The sequence below is a fragment of the Clarias gariepinus genome, chromosome 22 (assembly GCF_024256425.1).
Source record: "Clarias gariepinus isolate MV-2021 ecotype Netherlands chromosome 22, CGAR_prim_01v2, whole genome shotgun sequence".
NCBI classification, from domain to species: domain Eukaryota; kingdom Metazoa; phylum Chordata; class Actinopteri; order Siluriformes; family Clariidae; genus Clarias; species Clarias gariepinus.
In genome coordinates this window covers 27460797-27488661 of record NC_071121.1, presented here as the reverse complement: position 1 = coordinate 27488661, position 27865 = coordinate 27460797, and the positions used below count along the sequence as shown (strand labels likewise).

The window sequence follows — 27865 nt, the reverse complement described above, 5'->3', positions numbered from 1 at the left end:
CAGAAGACTGAGGGTCCCATCCCCGGCCGCTTGAGGAAGCTAGATTGTGTCATTTTCCTATGTAATAAAGTACAGGTACAATTTGTTTGATTTGAAATTTAGTATTATTAGAATTGATTACTAGTTTTTAATGCCTTAAATACTTTTCACCCACCCTGTAGACGCATGTCTTCTGCGATCTCTGAGAGCAGTGCTGGAGGACCGGGGGAAACATGGTGTGGTACAGTAGGTGTTGTGATTAGAGCTGAGAGGTAGGTGGGTGCTGGGCCACTTACTTTGTTGGAAAGCGCCAGCATGAATGGTGCACAGGGGCAGACCTGCCGGGAGTGAGGTGCAGTAGTCCAGTCTTAAAATAACAAGGGAATGAATGTCTCTGAGTAACCTGCGTGGGGAAAAATGGACAAAATCTTCTGATGTTATGAATGAGAAATTGAGTGTAAAGATTAGCAATGTAAGGGGAAAAGGACAGCCGATTGTCCAGGGTCACGCCAAGGTCGTGGGCAGTGACTGATAAAGTGATCTGACGTGAATGTTGTCCAGGGAGACCATAAGATTAAGAAAGAAATAATTTATGTAAACAAATATTTAAATTATTGACAAAGTCTACATAAATACCAGACTATGTTTATATTACCTGTAATATATTGCAGCATTAACATATTACATTTAAACAAGTCCATATCATGATTTCAATTTTAAAACACTAATTCTCAATAATTAAAACATTACCCTCCCCAAACACACACCCAATGGTTTTCATTTTATTTTTTTACATTTATTTTAACTTTAATTGACATTGTCGAAAAGCAGCTTTACACAATTAAAAGAATCAAGCATTCTGATATAAAAATAAGGCTTTATTCGTTTTAGGTAAAGTTTGTCACTCCCAAAGAAATATTCATCCATATGTAGTTAACCCTTTACATGTACAGAGTCATTAATTACAAAGATCTTTTTAATTTTTTTAGGTTTTTTTTATTTTTTTTAGGATTTTTAGTTTTTTAACACATACACTATAACTATCAAGTTCATAAAAAAACACAAAAGTGAGTTTGCATAGTCGGACAGCAGATGTGAAATAACCAACAGGTGCCTTTTGTATGTTTGTTTCACGTTGAATTGTATTTTAAAAGGGGATTGTCTTGGCACTGTTCATTAGCTAAGAGCTACTACAAACAGTTTTCCTCTGGGATTAATAAAGTTCTTTAAATCTTGAATCTTGAAAGCCTATTACTCTTGAAATATTACAAATAGATCTAAAATGCATTCCAGCGTAGTAAAATGTGCACCGTCGGTTACTCAGTTTTGGTCATTGATGATAAACATTACAAGTCACAGGTCTATCGCTCTGGCCACATCCACAAGCGCCGTGAGCGACTTGTCACCTGCTAGTGTGAGCGCTGCTTGAGCAGTCACTTAGGCTCTGGGTCCACAAGGGGGCACCATTGATAAACATTTATCATTCCTGTAACGGGGTATGAAAAAATCGATTTCTTTATTATTATCTTTGCTATTTATAAGAATTTACAACATTGAAACACTATCTTTTTTTTTAAATGATGGACAAGCTTTGGCAGTGCGCCCTCTTGTGGTCTGCAAAGTGTGTCAGGTTTTATTGCGCGTCATCCAAGTTGATTTCAGTAAAGAAGTCCGCAGAATCGATCCCTGAAACACATAAACATAAATAAATACTTTAAACAACATGCTATACGCTCGTATATACGCTGTCTAACTGTGTGTGACAGTAGTTACATCAAGTTACACACTCATGTCTCCATGAGTTTTCCAAAACTCCTTTGGAAAACTTTTTAAAATGAACATATCCTCTACTTTTTTACTGATTGAAAAAAATGTTATTAAATATTTGGGTTTTATTGGCTCACAAGTCAGATGCTTCTGCTTCCAGAGATAAAGGGTATTCTTTCACACCACACCTCTTTTTTTTGTCAGATGAAGTTTCTTTGCACCACTGTTAATATACAAGGATTGTTCAAGTGAAACCAGGACTAAACTCCCTTTATTTCTCTATATAATCCCCTGCTCCAGTAATGCACTTTCTCATCATCGAACAGCCTGTCTGATTCACGTATGAAACACTTGCCTCCCAGGAACTCCGTTAACAGACCAAACATCTAGAAATGTCTTGGAGTGGCAATAATTCACAGCCGAGTTCCTGTAATGTGCAAGTGGTGTTGGTGAGTGTGTGTACAGTTCACACAAACAGATGTGTATCTTATTCGTCCTCAAGTCGGTGACAAGTTATTCAGAGATTTTGAAGGATCAGGCGTTCCACTCTCTAAGTGTTTACAGAAACGACTGCAGTGGGCTCCGACCCACTCGGCATTCACAGACAAACAGCCTCCTTCTAAACGTTTGTACTGTTTAAATGTTATATTGTGGCTAAGAGTCTCATCACCGTACTGTGCTTGAAGTCTTGTGCTGTAAATGTCAATCTTTTGCTTTTACCCTTTCATTCATAAGAAATTTCATCATCAATCCCAGTTTGACTTGAACGCCCCTCGTATTTTCAAACGCCAAAACTACACTCTAATCAAATCTACTATAAAGATAATAAAGCCCTATTCAACATATATTAGATGGACATGCGTATTAGTAAACTGTGTGTCTTCAGCAAATTTATACCACTGATGAAGTCTGATTACACCGCAGAGATTAGAAATTAAACTTCCTGTTTGCACACACCCGTGTTCGTGTCGTTGTTGTTGTTTTCGTTGTCGTTGTCCGTCGTTTCGAGTGTGGGCTCTTTCGCAGGTTCAGGGTCTCCACCTATCAGCTCCAGATCCAGATTAAACTCCACCTTCTTCACCGGCAAATCCAGACTCAAATCACAAGAAAAGCTGTCCTCTTCTGGATCGTTCTGGTGCTCTGAAGGGCAGACGAGAGAAAGGAAAAGAAGTGTCATTTACCCAAATCACACTAGTCTCACTAGCTGGCCTTGCAGCTGATGCTAAATCTGTTGGCAAGAACCGCCCACTTTTACAGAACGACCAATCACAAACACACAAAAACAATAACAAACCTGGGGCATGTCATGTTACCAAGAAACATAAAGTTACAGGTTTACGTCTGACAGCTCTTACACTGGAGACTCCTTACCTTCATGTTTAATAATTATGATTTCTCCATACATTCATGTTTCTCCTTACAAAAAAGGTCAAAACAGTCTACCGTTCAAGTTCCTGTGAACAAGCTGTTATTTCAGTAACTGTAAGGTTTAAACCCAGAGCAATAATATGAACGCATGATCAGTAGCAGCACCACTGTCAGGCCAGCGCTGGATCACATGATCATAAGCAAAGTGAAGCTTTACCAGAGCAGGGTGACTGATCAGGTGTCTCTCCAGGACATCCGTTGGCTACAGGACTGGTTTTGTTCGTTTTTTCCTCTTGAACGTAATCCAGGTTCATAGTAGATCCTGTGCAAAAGATGCAAGTTAAGGAGCAAGTTAGTGAAACCAGCAAGGCCAGCTAGGCAGTGAGTCATGTTCTCACCCAAGAGCGTTTCCATGACATCATTCAGTGCTGAACCCACATCCGTCATCATGGCCATGTCGGTTTTTATTACCTCAAAACATTTCTCAAAGCTGAAGTAAGTTCCAATCAGTAAGCAACCTTTAAAATCCCAAACCAACTATCCATGCATGTTCATTGTGGTAGTTTTTTTTTAACACTTATGTTTCACCCTTAGTGGATTTAACAGCTGGTGGATTTTTTATTTTCCACCAGTTTTTACACTTAATAATCCCTACTGTAAGTACGGCCTTCATCACACAATCATGTGCTGCACATACAGCGATGGTGGAGAATGTAGAAAAGGTGACGTTTGAAGTTTTAGGTGACTTAGCAAGAACCTTTAATCATCGATATGGCTTGACTAACACAGGATGTTACTTTAATCAGATGTAAATACTACAACTAGAGAAATCAGTGATGTCATATCTGACAATGTCAGCAGTCTTTGAAGTCTGGGACACAAACACAACTCTCTACAAAGGAAATGACAACATCCATTCACAGCGCATTCTTATTCAGTATCAGTGGTTAGAATTAAAAACAGATTCTTCATTTGACTGGAAGTTCAAAGATCCCATTTTTTTTTCTTTTACTATTAAGTTAACACAGATCTCAGAGCTCAACCAAAGTGTGTGTTTGTGTGTAAATGCTTCAGCTGAAATGCCACTCAGATAAAGCCTTTTTTTCCAAACCTCAAGCTTTATTTCACTCCTTCTCTGAACGAGCCCTTTCGGGGTCTATGTGAATGAGCTACTGCTGAGCCACGCCTCTCCAGAGAACAGGAGAGCTGAGCATCAAGCTCTCTCTTTCAACTTTTACTCCTCTCTCTCCCTCTCTCTCTCGCTCTCTTCCTTTCCTTTATCATTCCTACATGGAGGGTATATTAAGCTTACTTGCCTTTGCTTGGCTCGAAGATTCCTGTGTGCTCCATGCTCCGGAGTGGAGTATCATGTTCGCCATTGGTCAGGTCAAATGAATATCTCTAGGGGGAGGGGGGGGGTACACAAACAAGTAAACACACACACACACACACACACACACACAAGTCAGTCATTTCAGGACTTTGACATTTAACCTATATAAAAAAAACATATTTGAAATGTTCTTCATCTTGCCTTTCCTTTCTTCCAAAGAACATACAAAACAACAGCAAGGATGAAGATGATAACTATGATCAAGAAAAGAAAGAAGATTCCTAAAAATAAACAGAAAACACACATATGTTAATATATGAATAATAAATATTTAATAAAACAGAATAAATACTTCATTAAAAGCTTTGTGTCGGCTACTTATGGAAAGAAGCACAAAAATATCAGCTCTTACCTCCAGCTCTACTGGAATTATGTTGGTTGTCTGCAGACACAAATACATGGTTACGGAAGAGAATGAAGTGTGAAGTGTGTCAACAGTGAAGTGTGCGTGAACTGTGATCATTTCGGTTATGTAGAGAATGATGAGTAAAAAACATCTTCTCAGAAGTACTGTCAGCATAGCTTATATGAACTAGCTAGCATTAGCAGTAAGTATTGTTAGCATTTGTGAATATTACTTAAAAATCCTCTCAGAAATCAGAAAGTTGGCCCACATCAGCTAGCTAGCACCGTGACTATGGCCTCGTTTACACTGTCAGTTAAATGTGACCCAATTCCAATTTTTTGTCATATGTAACACAGATCAGGTACAGTATGTTCTATGACCATGTAAACAGGAAACACATGCATTTGGATATTTTAAAAGTCTAAAGTTACCTGCCTTCTCGCGCTGTGGTAAGAAGAGTCAGTTCAAGATAAAATGAAAGGCGCGTACAGAAACGAATTTGTTTTTGATGATATCACTGAGCAGGGCTACAAACGTTCCTGGCTTCAGTGTCAGCGAAAAATTATATAAGTCTCTTAAGTCTAAGTACAAGGAGGTGAAGGACCACAATAATAAAAGCCCTAATGGACATATTACATTTCCGTTCTATCAGCAAATGGATAGCATTTTAGGGGATAAGCCCAGCGTCACACCAAGAAATGTTCTGAACAGTTCTTGTGAGAGAAAAAAAAAAAAATTTAATTATTTGTTACATGTACTTTACAGCACAGTGAAATGTCTTTTTCGCATATCCCAATTAGGAAATTGAGGTCAGAGCGCAGGGTCAGCCAGCTTACAGCGCCCCGGAGCATAAAGGGGTTAAGGGCCTTGCTCAACAGTGGCAACTTGACGATGCTGGGGCTCGAACCCCTGACCTTCCGATTAGCAACCCAGTAACCCACAGCCTTAACCGACTGAGCCACCACTGCTCCTGAGTCTGTGGATGGGGAGGCCCATGGTATTCCCAAATACATGGTCACATTAATGTTTGCCATTCGACCCCCGAAACAACTTTATATTACCGTTATATAACCTTGTTTTGGGGTTGTTGTTACTGTTATATATATGAATTGTTATACCAAACGTTAAAGAGATAACATTTCTGATTTGTGAACCATCTTGTACCTATAGGTTAGACTAAAATAATGTATGTCAGTCGAAAAGGCTTTACGAATATTATACATCCAAAATTGTATTTGCTTTATTTATATGTCCAAAACTGGCCTATTAAATAGCACAGTCCTCTGAAGTTGTCACTTTTATGCGCAATGTTTCAGATGGTGTGGCAAGTATAAACAAATTAATTGGATATTATTTACAGTTAAAAAAACATGTAGTCTGTCAAAAAAATCGGATATTGGCAACAAATCAGAATTGGGCATCAAGACCTGCAGTGTCAAAGGGCCTATGACTAAATCCTTTTAATTTAGCTCATATTAGCAAATTGCCTTATAGTAGTAAGTATAAACATTTACAAAAGATCCGCTGATAATCATGTCACATCATCCATAAAGCTTTATAACTCCCCATGTGTTCATTCACAGTTTTGATGCCTTCAGAGAGAATCTACCAATGTAAATGGTCATGAAAATAAAGAAAACACATTAAATGAGTGAAGGTGTGTCCAAACTTTTGGCCTGTACTGTAGTTAAATGACTGCTATGTGGGTCTAAATTTCTAGCTATTTGCCAACCCTCCTCCTTTATCTGGGTATTTGCAGAACGATACGTGCTTTCATGTCTGAGTATCCAAATGTTCTAAAAAGTCTCCAAAAACACCAGAAAAAGTCACTAGATTAGTCTTTAGTCACTGAATAGGGTTTGGAAAGTCGGCAGATTTAGCAAGAAAGTTGCCAAGTTTGCCACACTGTTTCACTCCTTCTCTGAACGAGCCATTTCCGTGTCTATTTAAGTAATCTACTGCTGAGCCATGCCCCTACAGAGAACAGCAGTCTTACTAAAACAGAATAAATACTTTATTGAAAGCATCGCATCTGCTACTTGTGGAAAGAAGCACAAAAATGTCAACTTTTACCTGCAACATTTCCGTCAACGAATAGTTTGCCTGCAGACACAAATGCATGGTTAGGTTAGAGTGTGAAGTGTGTCAACAGTAAAGTATGTGAACTGTGATCATTTCGGTTATGTAAAGAATGATGAGTAAGAAATATCTTCTCAGAAGAAGTAAATATTGTTAACATTTAGCAATAAACATTGTTAACATTTTTGAACATTACTTAAAACTTCTCTTTAAAATCTTGCCAAGCTAGCTTATAAAAGTTAGTTAGCACTGTGACTATGACCACATCCACTCAAATAGCTTATATTAGCAAGTTGCTCAACAGCAGCTTTTAAGAGTATGAAAATTTACAAAAGATTTACTAAATCTTCTCCAATAATCATGTCATATTTGACCGTACTATCTATTATGAAAATGTAACCCTGAAGCGTATAAAATGTAAAAGACCTCCCGCAAATCAGCTTAGCTTATATCAGTGATGTAGCATTAGCTTTAACATTAAAGGCATTGATGAATACAAACATTAGATAACATTGTAAGCAATTTTAAATGTGTTTAAAATCCACTCAGAAATCCTGTCAGTTTATCTTATATTAGTAAGATGCATGAAAACAATAGTTAAGATTATGAATGTTTAAAAAAAAAATGACCTAAATATGCTAGCAAAAAACAACTCATGTCAAGTCATACTACTGGAAATGAAAACTTAAATGTGAGGCCTATAGAACAAATGACTGTAACCTTAAAATCCTCTCAGAAATCCTGATAGCTAAGCTTATATCAGCTAGCTAGCATTAGCAGTAAATATTGTGAGCCTTTGTGAACAAGATTTTAAAATCCTCCCAGAAATCTTGCAAGTTTAGCTCAAATTGGCTAGCTAGCCAGTATTAAAAAAAATATAATAACATAAGTTCTCAGATATTCTGTCAGATTAGCTCACATTAGCTCAATAATCAATACATGCAATGAAAGTTCAAATATTTATAAATTTGACATTAAATTCTCTCAGAAATCCTGTCAGATTAGTTTATATTAGCAAGCTGCATAATGACAATAGTTAAGATTATAAATATTTACAAAATTTGAGATAGATATGCTAGCAAAAAACAAGTCACATGAACTCATACTATTGAATATCAATCTATCTTAAATATGAGGACTACAAAATGTATGAATGTAAACTGAAAGAATTGTCAGAAATCTTGTTAGTTTAGCTCATATCAGCTAGCTAGCCAGTATTCATATGCAATTTAATACCGTAGCATAAAAGTTGTCTCAGAAATCCTGTCAGATTATCTCATATTAGCTTAATAAACCATAAATGCAATGAAATTCTAAATATTTACGGATTTGACTTTAAAATCCTCACAGAAATCCTCTCAGATTAGCTCATATTAGCAAACTGCATAACGCTGACAATTAAAATTAGGAATACTTACAAAATATGACAGAAATATGCTTTCAGTAATCATACCAGGATGGCTCATACTAGTCAGTCAAAAGGACCTGTCAGAAATCCTGTCAGTTTAGTTTATATCTGCTCAGTAAGACTACAACCGAGAAGGATTAGCCCTTTATCAGCTAGCTAGCTAGTAGCCTATTCACAGGCAAATTTAAGATTATAGAATAAAAATAATTTTGGAAAAAATCTTTTCAAGTTAGTTCATATTAGATCAGGAGTTAGCATTAGCAGTATATATATGGTGAACCTTGTCAGACGTCATGTCTGGTTAGCGCTTACTAACGCGATAGCCAGTTTTAGCCAGTATTAGTTCGCGTCAGAATCAATATCAGTAAATATTATGAAACTTTGTGAAATCAAGTTGTGTTAGCTAGCGCATTTCAGCTAACCAGCTGGTGAATATTCTGACCACTTGTGGATATAATCTTGAAAGTCTTTCACAAATCAACTTGTGTTAGCTCAGGTAGTTTAATGTGTAATCTTTTACACACAAAAACATATTTTCCAATAATTCATATAAATTCTTTACTACAGTAAACCAACAGGATCGTAGCTAAAGTGTGTGTGTGTGTGTGTGTGTTTAAATGCTGTAATGGTGTAGCTGTGTGCTAAAGTCAAAGGAAGTCTAGCTGAAAGCGAGAGACTGAAGAAGAGAGAAAGAAAGAGCGCGAGATTCTTGTGGTTAGTGCAGTAAAAGAGAAAAACAATTTGAAACTGACTGCATATCTGTCTTAGATGTGTGTGTCTGCGTCCCACAGACACACACAAACGCACGCAAACGAGCAAACACTGCAGCTGCAGCTTTCAACAAACTACAACTTAAATGTGCGACACTTCGGATCAGACGCTCCTAAGTCCGAAACAATCGCTCTAACTTTCTTCTACTGCGTACGAATGAGTGTGTGAAACCTACCACGGGTGAAGCCCTGATGTTTCCACACAATTATGTGTATAATTAGAAACAGCGGGTTGATCTAGTTTTGATTTGAATCACTCCACGTTTTTTTTTTTTTAGAACGACACACTCTGGAGGAAGACAACTGCAGACACTGTGCTCCTGCTCCACACAACTTACAAACTCATACCCGTGCTGTAGTGCACCTGTTGTGTAATTGTGTTCCTGTTGTCCAGGGGGGGACCTGTTGTATGAGATCCTGGATCCTGGATTTGTCTAAGTGTGTATCCATTGTGTAGTTAGTTCTGTAGCTGTTGTGTGGTACTGTTATTTTGTCCCTGTTGTGTAGTTATTAAGCTGTGTATGTTGTGTAGTTGTGTATGTGTTGTGTGGTTGTGTAGATAACTATATGACTATATAAATGTGTACCTGTTGTGTAGCTGTGTATGTACAGTATTGAGTCACTGTGTAGTTCTGTAAGTGCTGAGTAAGTGTGTTGTGTAATTGTGTATCTGTTGTGTGTCTGTGTACCTGTAGTGTAGTGGTGTTGTTATGTACATTTAGGTTAGCTATGTATGTGTCGTGTGGTTGTGTAAGTGCTGTGTAGTTGTGAATCTGCTGTGTATCTGTTGTGTAGTTGTGTTGTTTTGTGCATGTTGTGTAATTGTGTATGTGTGGTTGTGTAAGTGCTGTATACGTAAGTACTACTGCTGTATCTATTGTGTAAGCGTTACCTGTTGTGTAGTTGTGTTGTTTTGTATATGTAGTGTAGTTGTGCATGGCTCGTGTGGTTGTGTTAGTGTTTACGTGTGTAGCTGCGTATGTGTTGTGTATGTATTGTGTAGCTGTGTAGTTGTGTAAGTGCTGAGTAAGTGTGTTGTGTAATTGTGTATCTGTTGTGGAGTTGTGTTGTTTTGTACATGTTGTGTAATTGTGTGTGTGCTGTGTAAGTGTGTATCTGTTGTGTTGTTTTGTGCATGTTGTGTAATTGTGTATGTGTTGTGTGGTTGTGTAAGTGCTGTATACGTAATTACTGTATCTATTGTGTAAGCGTTACCTGTTGTGCAGTTGTGTTGTTTTGTATATGTTGTGTAGCTGTGCATGGGTCGTGTGGTTGTGTAAGTGTTTACGTGTGTAGCTGCGTATGTGTTGTGTATGTATTGTGTAGCTGTGTAGTTGTGTAAGTGCTGAGTAAGTGTGTTGTGTAATTGTGTAAGTGCTGTGTAATTGTGTATCTATTATGGAGTTGTGTTGTTTTGTACATGTTGTGTAATTGTGTGTGTGCTGTGTAAGTGTGTATCTGTTGTGCAGTTGTGTTGTTTTGTGCATGTTGTGTAATTGTGTATATGTTGTGTGGTTGTGTAAGTGCTGTGTATGTAAGTACTGTATCTATTGTTTAAGCGTGTACCTGTTGTGTAGTTGTGTTGTTTTGTACACGTAGTGTAGCTGTGCATGTGTTGTCACAACATGTACATAAAAATGTTGTGTAATTGTGTATGTGTGGTTGTGTAAGTGCTGTGTAAGTAAGTACTGTATCTATTGTGTAAGCGTTTACCTGTTGTGTAGTTGTGTTGTTTTGTATATGTAGTGTAGCTGTGCATGGGTCGTGTGGTTGTGTAAGTGCTGTGTTAGTGTGTACGTGTGTAGCTTGCGTATGTGTTGTGTATGTATTGTGTAGCTGTGTAGTTGTGTAAGTGCTGAGTAATCTTTTGTGTAGTTGTGTTGTTTTGTACATGTTGTGTACTTGTGTGTGTGCTGTGTAAGTGTGTATCTGTTGTGTGGCTGTGTATCTGTTGTGTAGTTGTGTTGTTTTGTACATGTTGTGTACTTGTGTGTGTGCGCTGTGTAAGTGTGTATCTGTTGTGTGGCTGTGTATCTGTTGTGTAGTTGTGTTGTTTTGTGCATGTTGTGTAATTGTGTATGCGTGGTTGTGTAAGTGCTGTGTAGGTGTGTACGTGTGTAGCTGCGTATGTGTTGTGTATGTATTGTATAGCTGTGTAGTTGTGTATCTGTTGCGTAGTTGGGGGCGTGTCTCTGGCCTGTTATCAGTAACTGACTCTGAGCTCCAGCTGCTCGCACCTCGGCTTTAACGGCACTCTAACGACCACACTCACTGCTGCACCTTTCCATTCCTGTGATGTGTCTTCTATCCGTCTGTCACTCTGCCCATCTCTCACTCTCTCTCTCTCTCCATTTCGCTTTCCTACACTCTTTCTACTGCTCCTTCTCTCTATCTATCTCTCTCTCTTTCTTTCTTGCTCTCTGTTTCTATCTCTGAATCTTTCAGTATGTCTCTCTGTCACGATCTCTCTGTCTTTATCTCTCTCTGTCTCTCTCACTGTATAGTTGTCTTGGTTTCTCTTCTCTTAATATTTATTTCGTAAGTTGTATGGTTAATAACTGTAACATATTGCTTATACATTTTAAGAACTGATCACGTTCCAGGGTGCACATGCAGGCCAGGAAACATGATGTCACCAGGGAAGTCGGCGGCGTCCTTCATCTGTTCATGTTCACAACCTGTGAATTCTTTAATGAGGTCGTTACTGTAGACGCGTCTGTGCTTTATTCTGTCGACTCAGACTTCGGTATAATTCATAAATATGGTGTATTGATCTGTATAAACGTGCTGTCCACACACTCAGGTTGTTATAAAGCACAGAGAGAGAGAGAGAGAGAGAGAGAGTGGACTCCTCCAGCTGTGTCTGACTGTGAATCTAATCCTCTCAACACACTCCTTATGCATCTCTCATAAATCTTATAATGCACAACACACAAAACCACACACACGCATGCATGCATGCATGCACGCACATGCCAACATCACGCACACACTCACGCACTGCGCTGACCTAAATAAGTCCACATAGAAACTCAGACCTGATCAACACACACACACACACACAGGAACAAAATCAGATCTTGGTTGATTATTATGTAAAAGGCTTGTGTGTGTGTGTGTGTGTAAGAGAGAGAGAATGTGTATAAAGGGTAAAGTGTGTTGTTTCATACCTCCAGAGGTGGCTTCAGTGGTGGCAGTTTTAGTGGTGGTAGCTTTAGTGGTGGTAGCTTTAGCGGTGGTAGATTCAGTGGTGGTAGATTTATTTTCAGGAGATTCCTCGGCGGCATTTCCCAGGTTGTGTGTGGTGACGGGATGGAATGACACTTGGCTTGAGTGCTCATGGTGTGTGACATTTTGCTGATCAGATGTTTTGAAGGTACCTTGAGGAGGTTGATTGTCTGTACTAGTAACGGCATCTGGAGTAATCATGTTCTGTTCTAATGTGTCTGTGTCTCCTGGCACGGTAACGTTTAGTCCAGGACCATTGGTAAAAGATTTTGTTTGAACTGTGGAGGAGTCTGTAGCGCTGGTGACCATGCAGACGCACAACACAGCCACTAGAGGGAAAGAGAAAAAGTTAGTGATGGTGACACAGACAGACATACAGACAGACAGAGTGAATGTGAAAGGCAATGAGGGACAGAGAGACAGATAGGGAATATAATTATGGGAGTGAGACAAATAAAAACATGGACAGAGGTAGATCAGGACAGAGACAGAGTGAATTAAAGAGAGAGAGAGAGAGAGAGAGAGATCAGGACAGATACAGAGTGGATTCGAGACCAAGCCAGAGATAAAAAAAGATTAAAAAAAAAAGAGAGGTAGAGACAGAAGAAGACAGAGTGATACAAGGAGAGAGAGAATGGTGCAGACAGGAGAGACAGAGAGAGAAAGTAGAATGTTAATCAATTTTTGTATTAATATAAGTAAAAATATTATTTACACAGTATATATTAAATTTATTCAGATTCTAATTAAATTATGGTGCTATGAATCGATTAAAAATTTGAATTCAATTTTAATCTACTTAATTACAGTCATAGTCTGTGGTTATTCAAGATTAATCACAATTTTAAAATACTCAAATTTAGAGGAAACCGATTGTGCAGTGCAGTAATCCTCAGAGCATTTCAGCTATTATTTGTTTGCTGTGGTTTTTTTATTAACATATTTAGGGCTCAGGATTGTGCAGTACATATTCCAGAGTGACATCACTTTTTTTTTCTCAGCACAAAATAGGCGATATGATGAACTTAATTTTTAATCCATTCTCACCGACTTCCCCGAACACGACTGAGTGAAAAATTTAAAACTGGGTCACAAAGGCAAAGAAATAGCACAAATACACACAATCACGAGTTTCTATGGTTGTCTTCGGTTGTTTCTATAACCAAATAATAATAATAATAATAATAATGTGCTATTTCTAGAGTTCTACATTTTTGCAACTTCATTCCCATATTCTGGTACTGTAGTAGTAAAATGTACCTTCTATAAAAGTAATGATGACTTTAGTTTGACCTGACAACTGAAAACAGAAATACACAGTGTAGTGAAGTCTGAAGCCTCTCAGGTGTCACAGACCAGAAAGCCTTTTATATGGGTTTTAAGGGTAATAATATCTCAAGCATTAACATTTAATAAATGTTAAATTAAATTCTCTCGAATGAGATCGGCACGGCATGCAGAGGCTGGGTACTATATGGGGGGGTAGGGGGGGTAACCCACCGACGATGGGACTCGAACCCGGATCCTCAGACCCGAAAATCACTAACGTAAAGCCTTATCCACCTGAGCCACCACTTCCACATCTTACACTTAATGTTTTCCTATAAAAACAGCTCGAGCACACAACTTTGTTTTCATCCAAACTTCCATCTAGAAGATTTTTATAATGAAACTCGCCGTCCAGCACACCTGATGACGTTTCATCCTATTATCCGCGATAAACGCCATTATCACACACAGCCAGGTAACCTCGCCGCGATTATGGGAAACCATTGGCGTCAAACTTGGACATATGATTAATTTGCTTTAAAAATAGTAATGCTTTAAAATTTCTAGATTAATCACGTGTGTTAATGGGTTAATATTGACATCCCTAATAAAAACATAAAAAAAAAGATGAGTGGTGTTCAGGACTTTTGATTGCACAGAATAACAGTACATTTCTTTTATTTCTCTATATAATCCCCTAATACACTAATGCACTAATCCCAGTGTTTCACTAGTGCTTGGACACAATCAAGGTAAAATGTTTTCTTAATCAGACTGCCTGCTTCATGTCTGAAACGATGGCCTCCCAGGATTTTCTTAAATGGTCCAAAACATGTGGAAATAGCTCGTAGCGAGGTCAGGGGATGTAATAATAACACGGAGATGTACGGAGTTTCTGTAATGTGCGAGTGGTGTTAGTGAACGATTGCGTGTACGGTTCACACAGACAGATGCGTCTCTTATTCATCCTCAAGTTGGTGACAAGTTATCCATCAATTTTTTATAAAAAGATCAGGCGTTCCACTCTCTAAATGTTCATGCAGACGACCGCAGTGGGTTCCTGGATCGTCTTTCGCAGACGTACGGCCTTCTTTAATACGTTTTCACTGTCCAAATGTTTTACTGCGACTAAATGTCTCATCACCGTATTGTGTTTGATGTCTATAAATGTCAATCACTTTTACGCCTTCATTCACCAGAAATGTCATAACAAGTCCTGGTTTGACAAGAACGCCCCTCATATGTATATGGACAGTATATATAAACCAGTACAAGAGTTTTCTTAGCATGCATTGGATAATGATAATAATAATAATAATAATAATAATATGATGTTAAGACGTTCATGCAGATTTCCTCTCGTTTCCTGCAGTGCAATAGATTTAATTTATTCTAAGACAAATAAGAAACAATATTCTGCTCTAAAGCTGACCAACGTTGCCAGTTTATCACCAGTTACATTTCCGTTTAAGCAGTTGTTTTACTGCGTCTTTCGTATTTAATGCAAAAATGCTGCTTTTTTTTCCCAAAAAAACAAATAACCTTTTTATATAAATAGTCACAATTTATAAAGGAAAAATTATTAGTTGTGTCTTAATATGTCGCAAATAGTGGAAACGTTCTGTAGAAACCAACCTAATCAACAGATTTATAGATTTTTTGATAATAATAAAAAAAAAAACGGTTACTGATCAGATAAGCGGAGAAAGCTCTGTGATGATGAGTGAAATGAATTCACTGTAAATGATAAATATAATTCAGATTATATATAATGATGTAACCATTACAGTCTACACTGAGATACAAAAGACATAACAGAAGAAGAAAAAAAAAGTGATAATATTTTTAAGGTCAGGTCAGAGCCACATGGCTGGATAAAGCTCTTAAATAACTGATGCTCTTAATTTAAAAAAATCATCCAAATTATAATAAAACAAATCTTACCTTGAGCAAAAGCAATCGAATGGACGGCACTTCCAAACATCTTTTCTTTCCTTTTTAATCAGATTCTCTCCCACACTTGTTAGATGGAGCTCGAGCCGCACCTCATGCACACGAAATGGCTTCTGGTTTCCACTTTGCGTTTTGTCAGGGCGAGTGTCATCACTGCATGCGTGAACAGGATGCCTGCATGCACTCACAAACTCACACACACACACACACTCCCTCTTTCTCTCATACACACACACACACAGAAAAAACCGCTCACAGGAAGTGGAACTCAGAAAAGAACAAGGTGTTTGGATAGTTTAATTCAACTCAAGTCAATTTAATTTGTATAGCGCTTTTAACAATTGTCATTGTCGCAAAGCAGCTTTACACAATCAAAAGAATTATGTAAGTTTGTACGGAATGTGAATGTGTATGAATTAAAATGGTCAGATTGTCCCTGATGAACGAGCCGAGGAGGACAGTGCTGAGGGAAAAACTCCCTGAGATGGTAATAGGAAGAAACCTTGAGAGGAACCAGACTCAACAGGGAACACATCCTCATCTGGGTGAAACAGAAAGCAGCAATTGATCTGCATTCATACTGTGTGTTAGTTGGCAGCCAGTTCAGTATAACAATTGATGTTAATTGATGGTAATATAAAGTCCAGGTAGTTATTGGAGACTCGCATAGACTTTTTGTAGAAATTCCAGTCCTGAACTATCGAGCACCTGCAGCCAAGTCAAGTCCTCAGAGAAACAGCTGTCAACACCAGTCGAGACCAGAACCGTCTTTATGGTGGGGCGAAACCGTCCCCAGACGCCAGACGCATCCCAAAGAGACACACCATGTGATGAGATCTCCAAGCAGAAGCGGGGCACCAGGATGGGTCAGTCAGGTCCGGAGGGCAGAGGGAGTCTGGATCACTGGCAGCTCAGGAACGACATGTGTAGTGAGACAGAGAGAGAGAAAGAGAGAGAGGGAGGAGAGAGAACAGAAGAGAAGAGATAACAGTTAGGTATGTTCACTGTCACATAATGTATATTTAAGGTCATCATGATGATGCACTCTGCACCTCAGGGTCTCTTCTGCCTCTCACTGGATGGTCTGAAACTTCCTTAAATGTAGAGTAAAACAATATAAACCAGCATTTATACAATTTCTTTTTTTGCTTTAAATCTACAGATATTTTCTTTACTTCGCTCATGAAGTTGGTGCATCTACACCAGGTCTGAAGAGAGAAATGATCTGTTGCGTCTTGTATGATGCACCGTTGTCTCCGTAGAGCTCCAGGGTTTGATCCTGACCTGGGGTGCAGAAGGTTCTTTGGTTTCCTCCGAGGAGGTTGGATGTGTAAAATAAATCAGCCCTAGTTGTGATTGTATATTCTCACCTTTCACCTAATGCGTAAACTTCATTGGGTACACCTGGATAGTACTGAACCCTTTTTACCTTCAGAACTGTTTTCATTCTTCATACAATAATTTCAACAAGGTGCTGAAAACATTCCTTAGAGATTTTTTTTCTTTGTCCTACTGACATGACTGAATCTCACTGCAGATTTGTCAGCTGCAAATATTCATGATGAAAATCACCCGAACCGCCATCACATCCCAAAGGTCCTCTATCGGACTGAGATCTGGTGACTGTCCTGACATGTTCCAAATACCAGTTTGGGATTATTTTTGTGACATGGTGTGTTATCCTGTGCTCATAAAGGGATGGACACGATCAGAAGCAACACTCAGGCTGTGGCATTTAAAGCAGGCTCAATTGGTAATAAGAGGCCAAGAAGGTATCTTCTACACCATTACACCACCAGCAGCAGCAACCTGAACTGTTGATACAAGGCAGGATGGATCCATGTGCTCTCATTGGTATAATCGACATCCGAGCGTGCGTGTCCTGTTTACTATAACACTGTGATTACATGTGTGTGTGTAAAACATATTTTATTTTGTGTCTGTATGTGTGTGTGTTCAGCGCACGTGTAACGCAAAAGCAAGTCTCATTAGAGAGGTTAAAGATCCATTTTCTCTCTCTGTATCAGACTGTCGTTATGTGATTTGGACACCATGCCCCACACACACCTCTCCTTCTCTCGCCTTTACACACACACATGCACACACACACACACTCTTTCTCTTTCTAACAAAAACACTGATCTGACGCGATTCTTTTCAAAGGTAAAGTGCGGGTTAATTAGTTTTATTTTAACTTTACAGCACTGATTCTGTAAGTGTGTCGCTCACGCAAGAATCATTTGCGATGATAAAAGTGTTTCCGTTGTGTGCACATGTGTGTGTGAAAAGAGTGGAGGAAGGGTAACTGACTGTAAGACGACAAGGGGGAGGGGCGGAGGGGCTCCTTACTTTATCTTTACACACACACACACACACAGCGACTGCACGCACAAAAGGAAACACTTATATGTTGAGATTTATTATTTTTACTTTTTTTAAAAAATTAAAGTGCAGGTTAATTTGTTTTATTTTTACTTTATATTTTGTGTTAATTATTTTTATGTATTTATTTTTTTGGGCTGTGGAACGAATAATTTGAGTTTCCATTATATCTTATGGGGAACTTTGATTTGGTTTATGAGTGTTTTGGAATACGAACCCACAGAATAAAATTATGCTCGTAATCCACGGTATATACTGTATATATATATATATATATATATATATATATATATTACTTCGCACAATAAGTTAGGGATATTGTAAGAGACTTAGTGTATGTCATACTTAATTAGGTAATTAGACACACCTCGTTTTGGAGTGCCTCATATGGTATGGCCATCAATGTCCCATGACCTGAACCCCATAGAGCACGTTTGGGACCAGTTTAAGCAGAGACTGGATGATCATACCCCACCCCCTATCTCTGTTATTGTCTAAATTTTTAGGGTATTAAATATTAAACTAATGAAAATGGCAGTAAGAGTAAAATCTTTCCGTGCCACGGGCAGCTGCCACTCCACATGTCACCGCTACTTGCGCATGCCACTCCACATGTCACCGCTACGTGCGCATGCCACTCCACATGTCACCGCTACTTGCGCATGCCACTGCACATGTCACCGCTACGTGCGCATGGCACTCCACATGTTACCGCTACGTGCGCATGGCACTCCACATGTTACCGCTACGTGAGCATGGCACTGGCAGCTGCCACTCCACATGTTACCGCTACGTGCGCATGGCACTCCACATGTCACCGCTACTTGCGCATGCCACTTCACATGTCACCGCTACGTGCGCATGGCACTGGCAGCTGACACTCCACATGTTACCGCTACGTGCGCATGGCACTCGATCTTTCACTGTTATATGCGCATGGCAACCAACCCGGCACGGCCATGCGCGCATTTCACGCGACCCGACACGGCAATAGGAACCTGTCACTCGACATGGTGTCTTCACATATTGGCTGTCATTCGACCTGTCACCGCTACGTGCGACTGTCACTACTTAAAGCTTGGTTTATAGTCGCAGAGGTGCGCGCGGCGAAAATGACTGCGTGGTGGGTCAGTTTGCGTGGTGGTGGGCACGGTATCTTTTGTAACTTTAGAGGTTAGCAGAGAATTAGCAGGGATGCGCGTTCAGAGCACTTGTAATTATATAAAAACATCCGTTTTTCTATGTATTTTTGTCGAGATGGGAATTCACACGCATGTTATCTTTGACATTTGTTTATGTCCTTGAGGATTGTTTGTTTTTGGTCACATTTCAATACATAGTTTTATGTAGTTACACCAACTATTTGCAAATCTGCATAACGTTTAAATTGTTTCTGAATACCCCTTTATTTTTAATTATCCCTCACCGATTTTTCTGTTCATACCTTAAGCACTCGTGATTGATCAAATTTTACAAATTCAGAGGCCTATAGCGACCCCATTTCCTACACCGTTCATTTGTACACTAGTCACTTGATCTGGTATTCTCTGTATGCACCTGTCACAGCATTCTGTCAAATTACTATTAAACAACCAAAGGAGATCAAGAAAATTAAATTTGTCATTAATATTAAGACTACTGTCAAGGCTAAATTAAGCAATATGTTTCAATCTAAACTGTAATACTATATTGCTTTTAATATATAGTAACTGCAACCTAAAGTGACAGAAATAAAGTGAAAAGAAACACTATATATAATCACACCAATCACTTCCTTTAATAAGACCTCTACAATGTTCCCTATTTACATTTCTATGATAAAAAATAAATGACACTTAATTAATTTATGCAAACACATGAAAATAAATAATTACTTAACAATTTTTACATACATTCTGGAATGTCAGTGAAATTATTTAACTTCAACCACTAGGAATTTAAAAAGAAGTTGGGGACAGGGCCTAGAATTTTGTTTTTGTTTTTAAACAGTGGGCCTCCTCCTCTTGCCTTGGTCCAAAATGTATACTGTACTGAGTAAAGTTGTTGTGTGCCTCCATTATCACACAGGACAACATTTCTGGTGATGAATTTCTATTAAAACCATTTTGGGTTTGAACATTTTACCCTTTAAAAAAGAAACAGGACACATGTTCTACTCCATAACAGTGTTTGATTGTAAAGCCATTTCTGCCTGGAATCTGTGAAATCCTTCTGTCTTGTGCAGAATTATGAATGTAAGCTTTTTTTTAGGAGACAGTTATGAGCAGTATGCACAGTGCATTTATTGATATTGTTTCATGTCCTGTATCAAAGTTTCTGTATATCTACCTCAGGGGTCAAAACTTCAAGAATGTAGGTCGTGCTTCCCAGGGAAACTCTAGGCAATTGTGTAACTGTGTATATCCTTTTAATGATCCTGTCTGTCTGTATACAGTATATATATATTTATATACAGCAAATTAAACAAACACAAACTTATTCAAAGTATATACATTTGTAGACAAGGCAAATAATATAAATGAATATGAATCTACCTGTTCTTCGTCAAAAAAACAAAACTTTTCACTGAGTTTCATTTTTAACTTTGGAAAAAATGTGGGATTTTTAAATAAAAACATCCTGTTGGATCTTATTGCGCTATTTTCCAAGCCTTTGTGTAAGTTCTGAAATGTTATATACAAACGGGATTCCAAAAAAGTTGGGACACTATACAAATCTTGAATAAAAACTGAATGCAATGATGTGGAGGTGCCAACTTCTAATATTTTATTCAGAATAGAACATAAATCAGGGAACAAAAGTTTAAACTGAGAAAATGTATCATTTTAAGGGAAAAATATGTTGATTCAAAATTCAATGGTGTCAACAAATCCCAAAAAAGTTGGGACAAGTAGCAATAAGAAGCTGGAAAACGTAAATTTGAGCATAACGAGGAGCTGGAAGACCAACTAACACTAATTAGGTCAATTGGCAACATGATTGGGTATAAAAAGAGCTTCTTAGAGTGGCAGTGTCTCTCAGAAGCCAAGATGGGTAGAGGATCACCAATTCCCACAATGTTGCGCAGAAAGATAGTGGAACAATATCAGAAAGGTGTTACCCAGCGAAAAATTGCAAAGACTTTGCAGTTATCATCATCAACTGTGCATAACATCATCCGAAGATTCAGAGAATCTGGAACAATCTCTGTGCGTAAGGGTCAAGGGCGTAAAACCATACTGGATGCCCGTGATCTCCGGGCCCTTAAACGACACTGCACCATAAACAGGAATGCTACTGTAAAGGAAATCACAGAATGGGCTCAGGAATACTTCCAGAAACCATTGTCAGTGAACACAATCCACCGTGCCATCCGCCGTTGCCCGCTGAAACTCTACAGTGCAAAGAAGAAGCAATTTCTAAGCAAGATCCACAAGCTCAGGCGTTTTTACTGGGCCTGGGATCATTTAAAATGGAGTGTGGCAAAATGGAAGACTGTTCTGTGGTCAGACGAGTCACGATTCGAAGTTCTTTTTGGAAATCTGGGACGTCATGTCATCCAGACCAAAGAGGACAAGGACAACCCAAGTTGTTATCAACGCTTAGTTCAGAAGCCTGCATCTCTGATGGTATGGGGTTGCATGAGTGCGTGTGGCATGGGCAGCTTGCATGCCTGGAAAGGCACCATCAATGCAAAAAAATATATTCAGGTTCTAGAACAACATATGCTCCCATCCAGACGTCATCTCTTTCAGGGAAGACCCTGCATTTTTCAACAAGATAATGCCAGACCACATTCTGCATCAATCACAACATCATGGCTGCATAGGAGAAGGATCCGGGTACTGAAATGGCCAGTCTGCAGTCCAGATCTTTCACCTATAGAGAACATTTGGCGCATCATAAAGAGGAAGGTGCGACAAAGAAGGCCCAAGACGATTGAACGGTTAGAGGCCTGTATTAGACAAGAATGGAAGAGCATTCCTATTTCTAAACTTGAGAAACTGGTCTCCTCGGTCCCCAGATGTCTGAGTGTTGTAAGAAGAAGGGGAGATGCCACACAGTGGTGAAAATGGCCTTGTCCCAACTTTTTTGGGATTTGTTGACCCCATGAAATTTTGAATCAACATATTTTTCCCTTAAAATGATACATTTTCTCAGTTTAAACTTTTGTTCCGTGATTTATGTTCTATTCTAAATAAAATATTAGAAGTTGGCACCTCCACATCATTGCATTCAGTTTTTATTCACGATTTGTATAGTGTCCCAACTATTTTGGCATCCGGTTTGTAGTTACAAACATGAGAAAAACATAGGATGAAGTGGTGGATTATTTCTTAAAAGTTAATATTTGTATATATTAACTTTATATATATTATATATATATATATATATATATATATATAGATATAGATATAGATATAGATATATACAGTATATGTGTGTGTGTGTGTGTGTATGTGTGTGTGTGTGTGTGTGTAGCAAACCTTTGTACCCCATTCATAAACCCAATTCCCCAAGCCTCACAAGGCTTAATTAATTAGCCTACTGTGTTGTATTTTTCTTGTCATATGAACATGTATGGATGTATGGATTTATTCTTTAGTGCCAGCCTTTTACGTCTTTATGCAGCCTTTTTGAATCATTGATTGCACGTTCAAGTTTTATTTTAATTTTGCTCAGCATACCAGGGCCGGTTCTAGACCAGAAAATTTGGGGGAGCAGTCAGAAATGTGAAGGGGGCATCATGTGTACACGTCATGATCGAGCACTCTTTTTTTCCCCCTGTGCTTATAGTAACAGTATTGTCTTTGCTGAATTGTGTTGTTAGCTGCGTCCAAAGCCTGAAGAAGTGGATTACACTTTGTCAGGCCTCTACCTTCAGACCTGTCCAACTTGGGTGTCCCACTTGAAGACTAAGCTCCTGCTGGTATAGCTCTTAAGGTCACTGAGGCACGCAAACCCCCTGACCACAATAAGGTGGCAATCCCTCAGGGGGAAACTAAAAACTAAAAATTAAATAAATGAAACAAAATAAAATAAAATATCCTTAATCCAGATTTTATCAATCAACAACATAACATTTATCTTAGCTGGATGGTCTAATTCTCAAAAACGTTTAACCTAAGGTAAGACTTAAGACAGTATAAAATATAACTTACTACTATAGGGGCCAAAATAGAACTTTATTCTATTAAAAGTAAATACATAAATAAATTGTATCATTTAAAAATTACAATTGTAGCTCTACAGCAAAAAAATACAAAATAAAATTATACTTTAAATAAAACATTTATAATAAATAAAATAAAAATAAAAAACAATAATAAACTGAAGTAAAATCAACACTGTCATCTGCTGGAGCTTTCCAATGTTTAAAATTTACAAAGGCACACTTCTTGCCTTCTTTCTTGAGGCAAAGTCGTACATGAGCTCTTCATATGATAAAGTCTTTTCTAATTCAGAGTTGATGCTGACAGTTGCCAGACCACTCATGCTCTCTTGTGCCATAGATGAGCGCAAGTACGTTTTGATGAGCTTCATTTAAAAAAGAAGCACTCAGCAGAGGTAACAGTTACAGGGAGCGTCACTGAATCATATTAAGAAACATGCGTTAGTCGTGAAATTATTACCGACATTAAAACACATTATTAACGTCGACAGAATAAAATAATAATATTAATTTTCACAGGATTATGAACGTACCTGAAAGTGTAAACATATAAAAACCCCATCTTTGCTGTTAATAAACAGAGACCTTTCTGACGGACAACGTGTGTGTGTGTTTGACCGAGTCTCTCCTGGCGCCAGAAAAGCTTATCAAAAGCACAGCGGACGGACCGAGCAACTCGCTTCTTCTACTACGCAACTTCAGAAAAACTTTACACACAATGAGTCCCGTAACCGGCTTATACAGCTGTCATGTGACCAACGTATTTAACCGTGAGGAGTCCAGTGGCGTATACAGACGTTAATAGTCGCGTTGAGACCGATGACAGACGGACATATCAGTGGCAGCTACTGTACTGGTAGCGTGCGAGTGACAGCTGCCAGTGCAATGCGCAAGTAGCGGTGACATGTGGAGTGGGAGCTGCCAGAGCCATGCGCGCACAGCGGTGACATGTGGAATAACAGCTGCCAGTGCCATGCGCGCACAGCGGTGACACGTGGAGTGGGAGCTGCCAGTGCCATGCGCGCACAGCGGTGACATGTGGAATAACAGCTGCCAGTGACATGCGCGCACAGCGGTGACATGTGGAATAACAGCTGCCAGTGACATGCGCGCACAGCGGTGACATGTGGAGTGGCATATGCCCGTGGCACGGAAAGATTTTACTCCCTCTCGAAAATGGTGTTTCTTCTCAAACATTATTAGTAATATCAAAGGGAACTTTTACTTATTTCATTCAAATTCAAAGAAAATAGGAAACGCACTTATGTATAACAATTACCTAACTTATTGTGAGTAGTGTAAATATATATAGTAAGGTGCTTGCTCTAATAAGTTATCATTCTATAGTAACAGTTCTACAATAACAGTGTGATTAATGTGATGAAGTTTTGTTTAAAGAGATGTTTATGCAACATTGATGGAAGGAAGAAGTCTCCAGTACGAGGGCTTTGTTACAGTCAAGTTTTTGCGAAATTTCCAGAACAGAGGAGTTGAAGAGCAGCGTGGAGATGCTGAAGAGAAAGCTAACCTGTAAATATAACTATTAGTAGATTTGGAGTAGGTTTAGGTTTCTAATTATAGACTAGTTAGTTCTGTGCTCTCTTCAAAAAGACACGATTCAGAAATCACTCAGACAGGCAGGATTTAAACAGAACAAAACTAAAATCTATTTTATTATCTGTACAGTAAACATTCTGAAGACATACTTTACAGTGAAGACAATTCAGGATAAAGCTAAAAAAAAAACAACAACCACCCTGTTAAAAAGAACACTCGAACAGTCAGGGAGACGAGGTGTGTATCATCAGGACCCGTCGTATCTCACGGACCAGCTGGAGCTTCGGGTCACCTGATGGTGCGGTACATCATGAAGTCGACCGTGGTGCATCGTGGGAATTTGCCAATGGAGCTCTCCTCCACAGGGGTGTAGACTTTGATCTGGCGCATGTGTGTGTCTCGGCCGTTCTGGTGGTTGGCCAGCACCGCGATCTGGATCATAAAGGTCCTGATGGGGTTGTTCACCAGGTCCAGGAGCGGGATGTGGATCCAACCGCTCGGCTCCACCATCTCCAACTGCTGCTCTCACACACACACACACACACACACACACCACAGGTAAGAATGCACCAAAATTTTCTCTCATAACATTTACCTTCTTCATGATTATCTCATCTGAGATCATCTCAGATCCACTGAAACTGGATGCAAGTAATTAATTAATGAAAATTCCACTTTACAGATCTCAGCTCCAAGCAGACAGAATATAAGAGCGTATACAAAGCTCCAGGATGTGGGCGTGGACTCGTACCCGGATCTCCAGCAGGTTGTGGAAGTTGTTCCCGACCCGGACGGAGATCTTGCTGGGAGTGTAGCTCTCGTCTGATTTATAATCGGCGTAAATGCAGAGCATCTTCACCGTCGTCTTCCTCCTGTGGCGGGGAAAAAAAAACGTCAGCAACGTTAACGACTCAGGACGACCGTGTGACTGGATTACAGAACTCTGAACGCGTTAACACGTAATTAAACAAAGCACAATAACCAATATAAACCTGAAAAAGAAGAATGTCCAGTTTTATAATAAATCGTTTAATATAATGACCTTTCTAAAATGTTATTTTTGTTCCTTAATATTTATTTTTCACTTTTCACTTCGCAGTAATAAATAAAAGTAATGAATTACAGTTAATCGCGTTACTGTAATTGAGTACTTTTTAAAATAGTTTTTAAAATCTTTAATTTCACTTTTACTCTTTTCACCTCTGGCCCTCGAACCCTGGAGAGAGCTCTGAGCTCTAACGGAGACTAAAGACGACACATAAAGACAGGCGGTCACACGCCAACAGCTTCAGACTCAGGCTGGGATCATCACCGACCAGAACACTGTCTATCAGGTGGAGCGTTTGAGGGACAGAAATGATGTGGACTTACGTGTGGAAAATTCTGATAAATAAAGTCAGAATTGCAGGAAAATATTGGAATTGCCATTAATATTCAGACTTAAAAGAAATAAGTTTAGGTTTGCAAGGAAAAAATTTAATTTCTGGAAAATCTAAATTGCAAAAAAAAAAAATTTGGAATTGTGAGAAATAAATTCTGAATCAAAACAATTAATTAGGATTTGCAAGAAATACATTTGGAATTAAGCAGACTCTACATCACACAATTAATCACACGTTTTTTTTTTTAGAAAGACCACACTGCTGTACAGGCAGTAATTGGTTTTGTGAACCTCAGTATAGTAATACAGTATAACAAAAATGACGAGATATTTTTGTCCCATCGTCCGCTCTAAAGCATAAAGCTGAAAACATACGCCTGAAACCGTAAACACACCCTCACTGTGTGTAGAAATGCCATAAATCACCAGAAACCCAAATATTTGTGTTAATTCAGGCTAAATAATGATCTCAGCGTTTTTCAAAGAGGAAGTAGTTATATACATGAGCACAGGATCAGACACAATTACAGTAGACACACTAATATCCAGCAGGATCCTCTGAGTCTCTACCTGAACTGGATGTTGACAAGGTGAGGCTGAGAGCCGTCTGACTGCCAGTACGTCTCCAGATTATCGTCCCTCAGCTGGTCCACTCCGAACCCTGCTCGGACGGATGAGCACAAAGTTTCACACCAAGTGAAAATATCGGTTTCACAAGTAACAAAACCTGAACTCAAAACCGTTTTTAACGTGATCAGTAAATAAACCATAAGCCACACCTACCGGGCTTGCAGGACGACAGCGACCACACGGCCTGAGATCCGATCTCGCGGACCGTCCCCGTGCGCTCCAGCTGTTTGGGGTCGGCGCCCGGAGGGGTCTTAGCAGCGGCTGCCATCTTCAGTGTGCAGAGAAACGCTGAGGAGACAGAAAGGATCAAGTCATTCATTATTATTGTGAATCAGGAGGCCGACAAGCACTAGTGCTGAGACCACGACACACATTTTAATCATTATTATCTTAATAAACAATAATTTATCACTTTTTTTCTTCACTGTAAGCCTGATATCCTGGAAACATCACACACACACACACACACACACACACTAGGCTTTTAATATGAAATGTAAAATATAAACATATATATATTTCTAGCTTCCCTCATACTTTCAGACGACGACTCCTCCAGAACAACATTATTATTATATAAATGTTACAGAAAACGTCACCAGATATTTGAATTAATTAATAACATGACGGTTAAACCTAAACAGAGAAGCTAACCGTCACAACCGTCACAACCGTCACACTGTCTAACACCATACATTAACACGAAAATATAAAGTAACTGTAACCGACAGTTACTGCAACTGTGTAAAATAAAATAAAATACATTATTACTTGTTTGTTTGTTTTTCCGATTTTAATCAGATGGACTGAACATATTCCTCTCGGTTTTATTCCGTCGCAATTTCGAATTAGCCTTCTTTCCCGGTCCTCGCGCACGATGATGACGTCAACGCTAAGCACGCATGCGCGTTACTTCACCATTAACTTTGGTTTTCTTGGTTTTGTTAATATAATAATAATACAAGCATGTGCCATTTAGAGACGTTAATTGTTATAAGTTGACATAAAGATATGAGACAGAAAAGAAATTTTGAAATAAAAAAAGACATTTTGTCTGTGTTTAAGCTTTTCAAACAATGAATATCAGTACAGGTCTAGACTTGTAATATTTCACCAGTATTAGGTCTAATATTAAATGTTCATGAAATGTATTAAAGCCAAATACCTCGTCTAAATTTATTGAATAATACTAAATTCCAATTA

At 38.8% G+C, this 27865-nt stretch overlaps 2 protein-coding genes across 2 annotated transcripts; both read right to left on the bottom strand.

The window, feature by feature from the left end:
* Positions 1–820: 820 nt before the first annotated feature.
* Positions 821–15715, bottom strand: LOC128510220 (uncharacterized). The gene is made up of 9 exons (XM_053482338.1): positions 15552–15715; positions 12281–12667; positions 6927–6956; positions 4860–4889; positions 4649–4728; positions 4431–4515; positions 3332–3436; positions 2704–2886; positions 821–1665 (listed from the first exon to the last, which is right to left on the bottom strand). The coding sequence occupies exons 1-9, from the start codon at positions 15589–15591 to the stop codon at positions 1613–1615; spliced, it is 993 nt and encodes a 330-aa protein (XP_053338313.1). The 5' UTR covers positions 15592–15715; the 3' UTR covers positions 821–1612.
* A 9028-nt stretch (positions 15716–24743) lies between these two features.
* anapc10 (anaphase promoting complex subunit 10) lies at positions 24744–27548 on the bottom strand. The gene is made up of 5 exons (XM_053483132.1): positions 27434–27548; positions 26816–26950; positions 26603–26693; positions 25403–25523; positions 24744–25170 (listed from the first exon to the last, which is right to left on the bottom strand). Exons 2-5 carry the CDS (start codon positions 26928–26930, stop codon positions 24940–24942), a joined length of 558 nt encoding a protein of 185 aa, XP_053339107.1. The 5' UTR covers positions 26931–26950; positions 27434–27548; the 3' UTR covers positions 24744–24939.
* Between the last annotated feature and the right edge of the window lie 317 nt (positions 27549–27865).

Coding starts and splice junctions, on each gene's coding strand:
- LOC128510220 (XM_053482338.1), bottom strand. CDS start 15,591: ATGTTTGGAAGTGCCGTCCATTCGATTGCTTTTGCTCAAG. Junction 6,957..12,280: donor CACTGAAGCCACCTCTGGAG/GTATGAAACAAC, acceptor TTGTGTCTGCAG/GCAAACTATTCGTTGACGGA. Junction 1,666..2,703: donor CAACAACGACACGAACACGG/GTGTGTGCAAAC, acceptor TATGTGTTTCAG/GGATCGATTCTGCGGACTTC.
- anapc10 (XM_053483132.1), bottom strand. CDS start 26,930: ATGGCAGCCGCTGCTAAGACCCCTCCGGGCGCCGACCCCAAACAGCTG. Junction 26,694..26,815: donor GCTGTCGTCCTGCAAGCCCG/GTAGGTGTGGCT, acceptor CCGTCCGAGCAG/GGTTCGGAGTGGACCAGCTG. Junction 25,524..26,602: donor CTTGTCAACATCCAGTTCAG/GTAGAGACTCAG, acceptor TCCCCGCCACAG/GAGGAAGACGACGGTGAAGA.